The sequence below is a fragment of the Protopterus annectens genome, chromosome 11.part0 (assembly GCF_019279795.1).
Source record: "Protopterus annectens isolate FY-2018-M chromosome 11.part0, PAN1.0, whole genome shotgun sequence".
Taxonomy (NCBI): Eukaryota; Metazoa; Chordata; order Ceratodontiformes; family Protopteridae; genus Protopterus; species Protopterus annectens.
Window position 1 is genome coordinate 927,422,602 of NC_056745.1, and position 15,994 is coordinate 927,438,595.

General features: G+C 45.4%; 1 protein-coding gene across 3 annotated transcripts in view; it reads right to left on the bottom strand.

Moving 5' to 3' along the window:
- PHTF2 (putative homeodomain transcription factor 2) overlaps positions 1-15,994 on the bottom strand; it is a 1,638,259-nt gene that overhangs the window by 1,529,793 nt on the left and 92,472 nt on the right. For all 3 annotated transcript variants that reach the window (XM_044088321.1, XM_044088320.1, XM_044088322.1), the window contains exon 2: positions 15,820-15,899. In XM_044088321.1, coding sequence (XP_043944256.1) covers positions 15,820-15,864 — 45 coding nt within the window. In that variant the 5' untranslated portion in view covers positions 15,865-15,899. The remainder of the gene's footprint in view (positions 1-15,819; positions 15,900-15,994) is intronic.

A 15,994-nucleotide genomic window follows, 5' to 3' on the forward strand; every position in this document is an offset into this window, starting at 1 on the left:
TTTATAAAAAATTGTCAGGAGTCAGCCGTCCGGCACTTGCGAACTGCTATCACTGCATGGCAAGAAAGACTGGAGAACATGGCGTCGGCTGTCAGCTTGGTACTCCTGACGCTCTGACGTCAGGGAGCATGGCTGAACAGCCGACGCCGGACCCAGACTTTGGGATTCTGGCCGACTGAGGATTGCCTGCCGGCAGGAGAGAACCCTATAGTCATGGCTGCAACAGTGAAACACGATGAACATCAACAGGTCACTGATATTGGTGCTACAGTTTCAGGGAGAACAAGTATGTCCCAGGAGGAGTTTCCAGGTAGGCTTATGTACCTCACTTGTCAAATACTTTTAATGCTGACAGCAAAGTTCTGTTTAACAATAAATTTGTTTGGGTGGGGGGAGTTGTAGATTGACAGTTAATACATTCTGACTGATTACACATGTGCTTAGGTTGGACATGTCATCCAAGTTCTTATTAAAAGTACTGTTAATGAACATATAAAGGGCAAAGAGTTTTAACCCCCTGTGTTACTGTTAACTGTGATGATGCTGACCTTACCTTTTGCTTAACTTCTTCCAGAACCACCACCCATGGGAAGCATAGTATCTGCACATTGTAAGCCAAACACTTTTTTGTCAGTAGTGTTGAGCAGTTCAAAAAAATATGTTATCCATGTGTGTGATGTGGGTGTCAAGACTGTTGTATATACTGCTGTACTGTCTGTAGTAGTGGCACCACTGTTCGTTTGTTAGCATACATTTGACTATAGCATTGTAGCTATTCATTTCTTTTCAGATATTTTTGCTTATTATCACAGGTGATCCTGACAGTGGAAGTGTAGGACTCTTACTACCTGATGTCAGAGTATCGGCAGGCACTGATGGTGGCCAAAAAGAGGCACAGTTGGGGGGTGCAGAGGTTGAATCTGATACCAAGGTGGACATTCATCCATCTCCTGTAAATCCATTACACACAGTGAATAGGCCTATGCCAACCTATTCCAGTGAACACTCATATACTGGACAGGTGGAGAGTGAGACACTCAATCAGGGAAGTGTGGCTACTTCAACTTCAGTACCTGTTGACTCTGACCATAGCCAAAGTGTGGGCAAGGTGCCAAGCAAGAGGGTTGTTTGGAGTACTTGGAGGAGGCCTGCTATCCATGCTCCACCTGATCCAGGTGTGTCTTCCCATGCCAGTCTATGTTTAGGGCTGTCATGAAGGCACAGACACATTCTTTCATTTCCTCCAGGTAAACACTTAGGGCTGCAGATGTGGCACAGGCGGACATGCATGACTGCCTCCACCATGTTGCCGATTCAATGGATCAGATGAATGACACATTGGAACAAGTGGTGTCTGATGGAACATCTGCTGGGAGGGAGACGGTAGGCTCGTGGGTGTATGTCAGCCACATCATCTGCTGTTAGACAACATGGCCATGCCCGTTCATGCTCCCATAGTGGCACTACTTTAACTGCGCCATCAGTGGTTGAGATGTCCACACTCAGAGTTAGCAGGCCATAGGGTCGTGGTCCTGATTGCCCTTGTGAGGGGAGCTCATCCAGCAGATATCGGTCAAGTTCGGGTAGCAGCAGTGCATCTGACCATGGGCATGGATGTGCCAGTACAACTCCTGGTAGAGCCAGTTCTCATGGTAAAGTTCAACAATGATGAACTGACACCTCTACCATGCATGGCTCACACCTGTCCAACATACCAAAATGCACAGCCAGCCCAGAGCTTGGCTGTATTCATGCAGACACCCAAAAGTACAGTTTTGTACCTACCATAAATGTAGATGTTAGAGTGCTAATACAGCTGCAGTCATAACAGATGGGTTATCCTGCCATCAGGTGGGTCCCCGGTCGGCCGAATTCCAAAGTCTAGGTCCGGCGTCGGATGTCGTCGCTTCTTCCCTGACGTCAGTGCGACAGGGGTATAAAAGAACCAGCAGACGCCATTTTCTTCAGTTTTTCTTGCCCCAGATGTCAGGTGCCCCCAGAAGGAAGGCAAAACATGAATTTATGTAATAATGCAATGCAATATAATCAAAAAACAGTAGTTGCAAGCAAATACACCATAAAAGAATAACCCAATCAGGTTGTACGAGGAGGTGTTAGCCATTAGGCCTGTCCCAAGAGGGGAAGGAGGGAGGGAAACCTGGACTGCAGCTGTATTAGCACTCGAACATCTACATTTATGGTAGGTACAAAACTGTACTATGTTCATCGTGCATACAGCTGCACTCATAACAGATGGGTAGAATCCCAAAGCTAAAAAAGGGGTGGTAGGCACTAAGTGGAACTAGGAGGAGCAAGGATGCCCTGCAAGACTGCAGTGGCAAAGCCCACTCTAGATTTGGAGTATAATGGCAGGTGGTAGTGCTTGGAGAAAGTATGCACAGAACTCCAAGTGGCTGCTTCCAAAATATCCTTGGTAGGAACCCCACTGAGGAAAGCTGCAGAGGTAGCTGTGGCCCTTGTGGAGTGAGATCTGATGCTTGTAGGTACAGTTTTACCATGAAAAGAATAACAAAAGCGTATGCAGTGGGCTATCCATTTTGAGATTGTCTGTTTGGAAATAGCCTTCCCTTGAGCACCTGTAGCATAGGACACAATGAGTTGCTCTGATTTTCTGAATGGCTTTTTCCTGTCCAAGTAATAAAGCTGTCTGTGAATGTCCAAGGAATGTAGTAGTCTCTCCCCTTTGTTTTGTGGATTAGGGTAAAAGGTAGGTAAGTGGATAGCCTGATTCAAGGCTACACTGGATACTACCTTTGGCATAAAAGAAGGGTTGGTTCGTAGGTAAACTCTGTCCTGATGGAAAATGATGAAAGGCTGCACAGCCATGAGGGCTTGCAGTTCCGAAACCCTGCGTGCTGAGGTGATAGCCAGAAGGAAGGCTGTTTTCCATGACAAAAATTGCAGTTCTGTTGAAGCAGCTGGCTCAAATGGAGGCAGGGTCAGTTTTTCTAGAATGAAATTGAGGTCCCAAGCAGGCACCGGTTGCTTCCTTGGGGGTTTTCTATTCTTAGCCCCTCTGAGGAACTGTCTTAAGAGAGGATGAGAGAATAAAGGAGGATCAGTGTTGTATTAAGCAGAAATGGCTGAGGCATGGGTTTTGATGGAGGAGAATGGAAGTCCACTGCTTAGCATCTCAGCTAGGTACTGTAATATTTGAGGTAAACTCAGTATTCCAGGATTCTGTCCCTTTTTCTGATTCCAGGCACAAAACCGTTTCCATTTTGCGGAGTAGGCTTTTCTAGTAGAAGGCCTTCTGGCCTCCAAAATGACATCCTGCACCTCCTTGGAGAGGAGGGTCTGTTGTGAATTTAAGGAATCCTCCATGCGGCTAGACTGAGTGTTTTCAGCTGACTGTGAAGAGTTTTGAAGTTGTGCTGGGTTAACAGAAGAGGCATTAGAGGCAGGATCCATGGTGGAGAATGCGTCAGGCTCCTCAGGAGTGGGTACCAGCGTTGTCTTGGCCAGTGTGGAGCAATGAGAATCATCTTTGGTCTGTCTGCTCTGGGTTTTAATAGAACTTTGGGCAGAAGACGAGGAGGTGGAAAGGCATAAACTGTCATTGTCGTCCAACTGAAAGAAAGTGCGTCCACTTTCCAGGCCTGTGGATGATAGGTCCTTGAGCAGAATTTTGTCAATTGGTAATGTCTGTGGGTAGCAAAGAGATCTATATCTGGCCTTCCCCATGCTTGAATTATCTTTGCAATAACTTGAGGATGCAACTTCCATTCGTGTGGATCTGTCATATTTCTGCTTAGGTTGTCTGCCAGCGTGTTTTCCTTGCCTGGCAGGAATTGTGCTTGAAGTTGGATTTGTAATTCCAGAGCCATGTTCTAAAGAGACATGGCTAGCCTGCACAGGGGATATGAATGGGTTCCTCCCAGTTTCTTTATGTACCACATCACTGTGGTGTTGTCTGTCCTTATCAATAGCTGGCCTGGATGCAGTAGGTCTTTGAAAGCCATAATAGCATTTTTTACTGCTAGCATTTCCTTTTGATTGATGTGTAGGTGCTTTTCTTTTTGGGACCATTTGCCCTGAATGCACTGATCTGTCATGTGCGCCCCCCAGGCGTAGTCCGAGGCGTCTGTTGTGATGATTTGATTTGCTTGAGGCAGGCAGAAAGGGTGACCTATGTTTCTTTGGCATGCTTGAGCCCACCACAGAAATTCCTTTTGGAGACATGGAATCAGTGGTTTAATTGTTTCCAAACTGTGGCTGTGTTGAGACCATAAGTTTTTTAGGTACCATTGAAGTTTCCTCATATGCAGCTTTGCACATGGGATTAGCAGGATGCAAGATGCCATGAATCCCAGAGCCTGCAGGATTTTCCTTGCAGTCAGCCTGGTGAAGGTTGCCATTTTTCTGAAGTATTGAGATAGTTGCCCTTGTTTCTCTGGCGTGAGGTAGGCCATCTGGGTGTTTGTAATCAAGCGGGCACCCAAGAAAATTATTACTTGAGAGGGTATTTGTTTTGATTTCTTTTTGTTGACTGTGTATCCCAGAGAGTTCAACAACTTTATTACAAACGCCAGATGCTTCAGAAGTAAGTGTTTGCTGTCCGCTTGGATCAGGCAGTCGTCCAAATATGGGTATATTTGTATCCCTTGAGGTCTGCAGAAGGCAATTACTGATGCCAGGCATTTCCTGAACACTCTGGGCGCAGTAGATAAGCCAAAGGGCAATGCAGAGAATTGATAATGGGTTGAACCTGCAAGAAATCTGAGGTATCTTCTGCAATCTTGTCCGATAGGGACATGCAGGTATGCCTCCTTGAGGTCCAATGTTACCAGCCAAGACTCCTTGCCCAGCATGGGAAGAAGCTGCTGTAATGTGAGCATCATGAATTTTGGTACGAGTAAATATATGTTTAGGATGGATAGGTCCAAAATAGGTCTCCAATCTTTGTCCTTCCTTGGTACCAGGAATAGTCCGGAATAAAAACCTTTACTCTGTTCTTGTGAAGGTACCTCTTGAATAGCTTTCATGTCCATGAGAGCTGAAATTTGTTTTTGTGCCTCTGCCCTTTGATTTTGTGGCAGGTTTGGCATGCCTCTCATTTTTGGAAGGGTGTGAAAGTGGAATCTGTCTATAATGTCCAGGATCCATTTGTCTTTTGTGACAATATGCCAATTTTTCGAAAATAATGCCAGTTTTCCGCCTAAAGGTGCTGCCATTAGAGCTTTGCTTGGCATGCAAAGGGGAAAGTCATTGTGTCTGCTTTCTGAATGGCTGTGATCTATCCTCTCCACCTCTTGGTGTAGGTGCTTGCCATTGTCTGCCTCTAAATGATCCTTGAGATTGCCCACTACCCCTCGGGTGCCTGTATCTACCTCTTTGAGGTCTGTCCGTGGCTGGAAAGGACCAATTTTTTGAAGGCCGGTTTCTACTGAAACGTGGAGGTTGTACCTGTAGGAAATCTTTCACTGTTTGCATTGATCTTGCCTTTTCCTCCATTTTCTTTAATACCTCCTCAGCTTTAACACCAAACAATACATCTTTTTGAAGAGGTGCATCTAGTAATTTAGCTTTGACATGATCTGGTAAGGTTTGCTCTTTGAGCCAAGCATGTCTACGTATAACAGACCCTGTAACAGCAGCTCTACATGAGTCCTCTAAAGCATCAAAACCACATTGCAAGGTATGTTTACCCACTTGTTCTGCACTATGCAACAAATCCTGCAACTCCTTCAAGTCTGGTTGTTCAGGTTGTGACATTTTGTTTTTCAACTGAGATAACAAAAACTGTTGATACTTTAACATATGGAACTGACAGTTTAATGCCCTCATGGTTAAAGTGGCCGAGGTGTATACCTTTTCCCCCCACCTTTCTAAAGCTCTGGAATCTCTCTCTGAAGGTAATGGATTTTTGGCAGTAGAGGCCTTAATTCCCTTGGGACCCTGTGATATAGTTTCCGGGTCAGCAGCATGGCTTTTGTATAGGAATCGGTGTGAATCAGGAACCCGGTAATACCGGTCAGGCTTAACTGGAGCTGGTGGTAAAGAATCTGGGTTAAGGCTGGTCTCTGAATACACATCATCTAGTATGTCTAAGACAGGAAGGATAGCCAGAGGCCTGTGCTGAGGGAGCAAGAGAAAATCCCCGAGCCTTTTCTTGGAATCTGAGTAATCTTGGCCTTCCCAGTGGAAGTGTTCCCTCAAGGTATGCAAGGTTTCCCCAAAAGAATAGTCCTTGGGGGGGGGGGGGGGACAGAGGGAATGGACTCCTCTGCATCAGAATCTTCAAAAGGGGAGTATGAATGTTCCTGGTCTTCAGAATGTTCTGAAGTAATGGAGGCCTGGTCCGAGGAAGGGTATTCATCCTCCACTCTGGGCCTTTTGTCAGAGGGGGTTTGAGAACCCCTAATAAGAGTAATCAAATCCTCAGCCATTTTGAGCATCTGTTTTTTTTAGGCATGGGGCCTTGAGAGGGGCCCTGTGGAGCTTGTCTTTTAGTTTGCATGGCTGCTTTAGATTTAGTGTAAGCCTTAATGGAAAAAGAAGAAGAAGAAGGCCTGAAGACACCTTGAGAGGTGGCAGGCCTGTCGAAACTCTGAGTTTCCCCGCCAAGAGTGGTGTCGGTATCTGTAATCGGGGTGTGGGCCGAGGAGCCTGCGACCTCGGGCACAGAAGACACCGCTAAGGAAGTGTCATTGGTAGTCAGGGGCTGCGTAGGCGCCTCGCTGAGAACCGGAGCACCTGAAGTCGGCTTTAGCGTGGTGTCGGTAGAAGTCGAGGACCTCGTATGTCGGTCCTTATCTTTGCATCTTTTACTCAAAACTGGAGCTGGGGTATCCGACGACATAATGTAATTAAATTTTTTGCCAAAATAGTGTTGGGCGAACTCCGCCCCACGCTTAATAGTGCGTTTGTTGAAGCTAGTACAAAAACGACAGGCCGAGACGTCGTGGTCTGGGCCTAAGCAAGGAATGCAGAAGGAATGGAAATCCTTATGCGGTATTTGCTTCCCACATGAAATGCAATTATTAACTTTGTCTGACATCAGTCTGAGGCAAGAAAAGTTTCCCCAACGGGGTACTTAGCTTTCAAGAAGACTTCGGTTGAAAAATATTCGTAATCTCAGGAGCTGGCCGACCGGCACTTGCAAACTGCTTCTGCTTCGGGCACCGTGCGACAAGAAAGACTGAAGAAAATGGCGTCGGCTGGTTCTTTTGTACCCCTGCCGCACTGACGTCAGGGAAGAAGTGACGACATCCGACGCCGGACCTAGACTTTGGAATTCGGCCGACCGAGGACCCGCCTGACGGCAGGATAACCCATCTGTTATGACTGCAGCTGTATGCACGATGAACATCACCAATTTCACCAGGAGGACCCATACAGACACACACACACAAAATGCTTACATGGTTCAGCTGTGAAGCTTAGAGCTCATTTTGTCTCATTGGCCATTTGTTACTTTATCCAAATGTCTGCCCACTTCTCTTTCTTACACATATTTTACTGACCTTTTACATCAGACTAGGCTTCCTGCTCCCCCCACACATCCTGTGCAAGTGATAACTGTGCCATATCCTTGTTTTCTATATTTTGGATTCAGGGATACAAAACATTTGTGTCTGATGCTCAGGGTGCATAACTGACTTAGTGCTTAGTATATCTGCATTTGTGATACTGTTTTGCTAATTGTACCTTTAACATATTTTGGTCTTAGAAAGTTAGACAGTTGATAGAATCAAACATATTTCTACACCAGAGTATTTTAATAATCTTCTGAGGGTTTTGAACTCTGAAGCTGAAATGTATCTCATTACTTTCTAACTTCTCTCTCTAAGGATTTTCCAGTACAAAAGTATAATGCTAAACTGAGAACATTTAGTGACCATCAGCACTTTTGAGAGGTATGAATGTGTTAATCTTTAATGCCGGAGGCCTACTACTTGATAGAGGGGCACACTTAGTCCTGTAAGTCTCTGCTTTCACATGTTAAAGTAATGTCTTTACAAATCACCCACTACTCACTTGCTTACATTAACCAGTAACAACATGCAAGGCTAAGCCATTTATTCATATTATTACACGGCACACTCCAGGTTCACATTTACCTTGTAAATTCAGCAGTTGCGACAGTTTTGGTTCAGGGCCAACTATCTAATGCTAGCAGTACACAGTCATTACATTTGTAGGTAAAGGTTGTGAGCATTGCCTGGTGTCAGTGTTACTATTTGTATGTGTTTAGGATGAATTTTAGCCCCTTGAGTGGTGAGTGAGTGTGCTATGCTTTGCCTCTTAACCAATGCTAGGGTGTGTTGAGCACACCTACGTCTGCCTACACCCACAACAGCTGCTGGTTCCTCCTCCGACTCCTCACCTGTATGCAGCTGTGGTGAACTTGCCATTCGTGGTGAGATGCATGCATCTGCCCCTTGCTGATCCTGCTCTCTCAGATGATGCTGTGTAGCATGGCAGAGACAGTGAATATTTTGGTACATGTATATGGACTGTGCTGCAGGGCTCCCCCAGATGTATCTAAGCACCGGAATTGCAACTTCAGCATCCCAAACAGACGCTCTATGATATTCCTAGTTTGAGAATGTGCCTCACTATGGTGTTCTTCAGGGGGTGGGTGTGCATTTCTGCAGGGTGGCATCAGCCATTGTTCCAGTGCATAGCCTACATCCCCCAGTAAATGATCCTGTGGGATACCCCCCCCCCCAGTGAACAAATGACACAATTGGGAGTTGTGCCAGATATGCGATTCATGGCAACTGCCTGGGTTGCTAGCACACACATTCAAGATGTTTCGCTTAACATTACACACGACTTGGTAGCCCTTTCTATTTATGTAGAGCCTTCCCTGTTCTCTGGGTGGTGCCTATACGTGTACAATCTATGGCACCCAGTACTTCAGGATAGTGTGCTACAAGGTAGAAAGTACAGTTTTGTACCTACCATAAATGTAGATGTCCGAACTGAATAGCATCTGCAGTCATAACAACTGGGTTGTCCTGTCGTCAGGCAGCCCTTCAGTCGGCCGGATTCCAAAGTCCGGGTCCGGCTTCGGCTGATGTCGCACTTCACCCGACGTCATCTCTGTTGGTCTTCGGGTATAAAGGCATCAGCCGACACCATTTTCCTCAGTGTTTCTTGCCCCAGATGCCAGTAGCCCTCTTGAAGGCTAAAATTTTGGGTAGATGCCAATGTTCCCAAAAAGATAGAGGTTCCCAAAAAGATAGAGGTAAACACAAACATAAGCATGTATGTACATATATACAAACAAATACACCATAAAAGACTCCCCCCCACCAGCTAGCTATTAGGAGGGTAAACACCCTAGGAGTACCACAGAGGGGAAGGAGGGAGGGTAATCCTGACTGCAGATGCTATCCAGTTCGGACATCTACATTTATGGTAGGTACAAAACTGTACTATGTCCTTCATGGATGCATCTGCAGTCATAACAACTGGGTAGAATACCATAGCCAACTAGGGGAGGAGGATAAAGGTAAATTATGGTGTGTTTAGGATCCCTTGCAGTACAGCAGTGGCAAACCCTGCTCGGGATCTGGAATATAGAGGCAAATTGTAATGCTTGGCAAATGTATGCACGGAGGTCCAAGTAGCCGCCTCAATAATGTCTTTGGTTGCCACTCCTCGTAAGAAGGCTGTGGTAGTGGCTGTTGCCCTTGTAGAATGAGGTCTTATGTTCTGTGGAATTGTTTTTCCATGGAAGGAGTAACAGAATCGTATGCAATTTCCTATCCATTTGGAGACTGTCTGTTTGGAAATAGCTTTTCCTTCCCTTCCTGTTGCATAAGCTACGAAACGTTGGTGAGTCTTTCTGCTATTTTTTGTTCTGTCGAAGTAGTAGCGTAGCTGTCTATGTACATCCAAGGTATGCAGTATTCTTTCCCCTCTGTTTTGTGGGTTGGGAAAGAAGGTAGGTAGGTGGATTGCCTGGTTTAAAGACACTCTGGATACCACCTTAGGCATAAATGTAGGATTAGTCCTCATGGACACTCTATCTTGGTGGAAGATTAGGAAAGGTTGCACCGCCATTAAGGCCTGTAGTTCTGAAACCCTCCTTGCTGAAGTAATTGCCAGTAGGAAAGCAGTTTTCCATGACAGGTGTTGTAGGTCTGCTGTTGCTGCTGGTTCAAAGGGTGATAGTGTCAACTTTTCTAGCACAAAGTTTAAGTCCCACGCTGGTAATGGTGGCTTCCTTGGAGGTTTTACATTCTTGATTCCTCTGAGAAACTGCCTGAGCAAAGGGTGCGAAAAAACAGGTGGATCAAAGCTGTATTCTGCTGAAATAGCTGATGCATGTATCTTGATGTAGGAGTAGGACAGGCCTGAATGAAGAAGTTCGGCCAGGTACTCCAGAATGTTAGGCATATCTATGTTTGACACATCTTTTCCTCTTTCAGTACTCCAAATGACAAACCTTTTCCATTTTCCAGCATAGTTCCTTCTTGTTGAAGGTCTGCGTGCTTCAAGAATAATGTCTTTAACTCTTTGGGAAAGCTCTGTGTTAGCTGCTGCTAAGTGATGTTCCATGCAGTCAGTTGAAACGTTTTTAGGTTTGGATGCATGATGCTGTAGTTGTTCTGAGTTAACATCAAAGGCATCAGGGGAATTGGCCACATATTGTTCCGAGACATGCTCCTCAGTAGTGGGTACCAGTGTTGTCTTGGCCAGTTTGGAGCTATCAGGATTATCCTTGGACGTTCTTCCTTGATTTTTAGTAGTACTTTGTGTATCAAGGGAAGAGGTGGGAATGCATATGCTGTTAGGCCTTTCCAGCTGAAGGAGAGCAAATCCACTTTCTATGCTAGTGGGTGGAATGCCCTTGTGCAGAATTTTTTGAGCTGGTGATTGAGAGGTGATGCGAATAGATCTATCTGAGGCATTCCCCATTTCTTTGAGATGGTCTTGAAGATGTCCGGGTGCAGCTTCCATTCGTGGGCATCCGAAGTGGTTCTGCTTAGTATGTCTGCTAGAGTAATTTCTTTTCCCGGTACAAATATTGCCTGTAACTGGATGTTGTAGCTGAGTGCCAGGGTCCACAGCTCCAAAGTCATTCTGCATAGGGGGTATGAATGAGTGCCTCCCTGTTTGTTGATGTACCACATAACTGTGGTGTTGTCTGTCCTTATCATCAACTGGCCCTCTTTGAGAAATGGTTTGAACTTTTGGATTGCCAGTTTTACTGCCAGCATTTCTTTTAGGTTGATGTGCAGGTGAAGTTGATCCTGTGTCCAGAGTCCTTGCACGCATTTGTCCAGCATGTGGGCCCCCATCCTAGGTCTGAAGCGTCTGTTGTGATGGTCTGGCTTGCTTGACATCTGCGAAAGGGTAGGCCTGGGTTTGACTGGCATGCCTGAGCCCACCATAGGAGCTCCTGTTTTAAGCATGGAATTAGTGGGATTTCTGTTTCCAGGCTGTGTCTGTGTTGGGACCATAAATTCTTTAGGTACCACTGTAGTTTTCTCATATGTAGTCTGGCAAATGGGACCAAGATTATGCATGATGCCATGAAGCCCAAGGCCTGGAGTACTTTCCTTGCTGTTATCTTGTTCAGTTTTGTTAGTGCCAAGAAGTAAAGAGGGAGTTCTTTTTGTTTTTCTGTAGTTAGGAATGCCATTTGTTTCACTGTGTCCAATTCCGCGCCCAAGAAGGTCCTTGTTTGGGATGGTATCAGCCTTGATTTTTGTAAATTGACTGTGTATCCCAGTGCTTGTAGCAAGTAAATGACCCTTTGTAAATCTGTTGTCAGCTTGCTTTTGTTGTCCCCTTGTAGTAAGCAGTCGTCCAGGTATGGGTAAATTTGAATTCCCTGTAGTCTGCAATGGGCGATTACTGATGCCAGGCATTTTGTCAATACTCTGGGCGCAGTAGATAAGCCAAAGGGCAATGCTGAGAATTGATAGTGCTCTGATCCTGCAAGAAATCTGAGGTATCTTCTGCAGATTGGTCGAATGGGGACGTGCAGGTATGCCTCCTTGAGATCTAGAGTTACCAGCCAACACTCCTTGCCCAGCATGGGAAGAAGTTGCTGTAAGGTCAGCATTTTGAATTTTGGGACAATGATGTATGTATTTAAGGTGGACAGGTCGAGAATTGGTCTCCAACTTTTTTCCTTTCTTGGAACTAGGAACAGTCTGGAGTAGAACCCCTTTCCTTGCTCTGCTGTTGGCACTCTTTCCACAGCTCTCATGTTTGCTAACTCCATTATCTGTTGTAGAGCCTCTGTTTTTTGATTTGGAGGTAGATTTGGCATTCCTCTTTTGACTGGTAAAGTGTGGAAGTGGAACCGGTAGCCTTGATCTATGGTTTGTAGAATCCACTTGTCTTTTGTTATGTAGTGCCAGTTCTTTGAAAATAAGGTTAACTTTCCGCCTAAAGGAGCTGCTATTTGTTCCCTGGTAGGCGGATTTAGGGTTAAGTCACTGTGGTTGTGTTGATGTAGTGGCAGAGGTTGTGTCTGTGCCTCTGCTGTTACCTTGCCACTGTCGTCCTCTGTAGGCACCTCCTCTAGATTGGTTTCTGCCTCTGGAACGTCTGTTCCTGCCCCTTTGAGATGTTGTGGAGTCAGGAAAGGACCAATTTTTGGCAGGCCAGTTCCTGCTAAACCTTGGGGGTTGTACCTGCAAGAAATCTTTAACCGTTTGGACAGATTTTGCCTTTTCTTCCATTTTCTTCATAACCTGCTGGGCAGGTGTACCAAACAAACTTGTCTTATCCATAGGAGCATCTAGCAACTTAGCTTTAACATGATCCGGTAAAGCTTGCTCTTTAGCCATGCATGCCTTCTTATCACTGTGCCAGTCATGGCTGATCTAAATGAAGCCTCCAGTGCATCATAGCCACATTTTAAGGAATGGTTACTAACCTGTTGTATGTTATTTACCATTTCTAATACATATTTCTTATCAAGAGATTCATCAGTGGTTAGCTTTTTAGTTAATTGATCAAGCATAAACTCTTGGTATTGTATCATGTGAAACTGACAGTTTAAAGCTCTAGCTGAGAGAGTAGCTGAAGTGTAGACCTTTTACCCCATCTGTCTAATGACCTTGCTTCCCTTTCAGAAGGAATAGGGTTTTAGCTATGGTCGCTACTGCCTTGGGACCCTGGGATATAGTTTGGGTCTGCAAGTGGGGCCTTGTAAAGGTGGTGATGAGTATCTGGCACCCTGTAAAATCTGTCTGGTTTGGCAGGGGCTGGGGTAAAGAATCTGGAGCGGAGCAGACATCATTGAAAGCATCATCCACCACAGAGAGAACAGGAGGTATAGCTAAGGGCCTGTGCTGTGGAAGGTGCAGAAAGGTCCTAAGTCTTTTCTGGAGTCTGAAAAATCCTGTTGCTGCCATTGGAACTGCTCTCATGGCATGTAAGGTTTCCCCAAAGGAGAATTCTTCTGGTGGGGAAGCAGCTGGAATGGAATCTTCAGCATCAGAATCTTCAAAATTGGAGAAAGGAGCCTCTGGCTGGTCAGTTATGTCTGATTCATCAGCAGAATCATCAGAGGACACTGGCTCAGGGGGCTCTGCCCTAGGTCTCTTCTCTGGGGGCTGAGAGGCCCTGTCTGGGTGAGATTGAGATCCTCTGATTAATGAAATTAAATCTTCTGCCAAAGTAAGCATTTGAGAACTAGAAGAGGGCCTGGTAGTGGGGGGTTTAACAGGCACTGTTTTAGTAGTCTTGGCTGCTTTAGCCCTGGCGAAGGCCTTAATGGACATGGCTGCTGGAGGCCTAGCTGCACCACGTGCTGGGGTAGAGACATCCAAGGGAATGGTGTCTGATAAATCAGTGGCAACCACCGTAGTGGATAAAATTTCTGAGGCCGATTCAAGAGTGGTAGCAGGGGCCTCCGTTGTAGAGATAGATTCAGCTGTACTTTGAGCAGTTTTCTCGGTTTCGGCCGAAACCGAGACACTCGCCGCTTGCTTACCCGTGGTTTCGGCGAAACCGCGGACCGCGAGTGTCGGTCTTTATCTTTGCGTTTTTTGGCAGATTGGGAAGTCGGAGGATCCGACGGCATAATGTACGCAAAATCAGAACCAAAAAACTGTTCTGCAAACTCCGACCGACGCCTAAGCGTTCGTCGGTTGAAAGAAGCACAGGCCGAACAGGCTGCTACGTCGTGGGCTGGGCCTAAACAAGGCAGGCAATGAGAGTGGAAATCTTTATGAGGTATTTGTTTCCCACAGGTTAAACAATTATTAACTTTTTCTGACATCGGCTGCGGCAAGAAAGGTTCCCCAACGGGGTACTTAGCTTTAGAAGTCTTCGAAGTAGTATTCGGTAGAAGTAATCTCTGGATCCGACCGACCGGCATTTGCGAACAGCTTCTGCTTCGGGCGCCACGCGGCAAGAAAGACTGAGGAAAATGGCGTCGGCTGATGCCTTTATACCCGAAGACCAACAGAGATGACGTCGGGTGAAGTGCGACATCAGCCGAAGCCGGACCCGGACTTTGGAATCCGGCCGACTGAAGGGCTGCCTGACGACAGGACAACCCAGTTGTTATGACTGCAGATGCATCCATGAAGGACATCACCTGCATGTTTGTGGCCCTGTCCTCAGGAGTACGGGGAAAATACATATAGTCACTGGCATACTGGAGCATAGCACTCAGGAATTGATGGAGGATCCTGGATGCCGATGCCTGTGACACCCCAAGCAAGCACCCTGTTGGTCTCTGAAAGGTTCCTGTAGCTAAAATTCTAAGCACTACACATACCTTTGTCTCCTGGTATGGGTTCCTCTCAGTTTGCCCTGGGTCTAAGAGGAGGACGACAGAGGTTGCAGAGTCCCTGTAGTGTGCCTCTATCCACCCTGTAGCGTTCTACAATTTCCATGTCATGGAGATTGTGTTAAGTTAACTAGGGTCTGAAAATTCTTCTTGGCCATGGTCTACTAGCAGTAGAAGCAACACGGACTTCAGCCTGTTGCACATACACAACAGCAGCCCCTAACATTCTTTCTGTGTAGACTCCTTTCCATGACAGTACTCTAATAGGTTTTGGAATTTGCTGGGAAAGCCAGCACTGAATCTGCATATTTGATTTATAGATTGTTGAACAGCTCCTCCATCTTGGATTGGTTGATTACAATACAATTCAGCACTGCTTGAACCGTAACTAGCATGTCATGGTGTTTACCATGGTTGTATGTCTCTCTACACAGTGTAGAGCCACTTACTGAATACAAAACAGTGCGTTACAGTGTGCGGTTTAGTGAATCTGCTTTAATGTCTTTTGACTGTCACTTCCAACAATGGTTAAGTTCTTTTTTCAGAGCAAACATCTGTTTATACTGGACAATTCCACTCACCCCCCCCCCCAAAAAAAAATCTTTATACCATCAGTTTTTCAGAACTTCAGTGATCTGTTTTTTTTTTTGTTTTGTTTTTCCTCCATGCACAATAAAGAAAACTATCAAACCGCTGTACTACAATGTGATGTGAAGTGTTTATGCTGTAGTCTGAAAACTTGATATCCTTCCTACTAGTACTCCCCCCGCCCCCCAACACGTTAACACAAAGAAAAAAAAATATGTTTAACTAATAGTCTTAGGCAAAGTCTTACAGGAAAAGTTTCACAAGTGACAGAAACTCTACAGTTAAAAAAAAAAAATGTTAGCATACAGCAATCACTTAGCAAGAAATTATAACCAGAAATATATAATCTCGTTTAGCCTGTTAGCTTACATCTTGAAGCTGTGAAAAACTCAGTCACAGGCACATTACAAAGTACAAAAAAAAAAAGAATTGAAGAATTCTGATAGCTTTGCAATTTACTGCATTCTTGACAAAGATATCTGAAAACAACTTACCTTCTTTTGATACCAGACTATAGCATCTTTCACTTTAGACGCCATTTAATCCACCACAGTCATACATCTGTCATTTTAGTCTAAAAACGGCAGGAGAGAGAAATGCATAACATTACTTCCACTTTTCAAAAGGAACAAAATGCACACTAACATTCAGATTCTCATGTTACCTGCT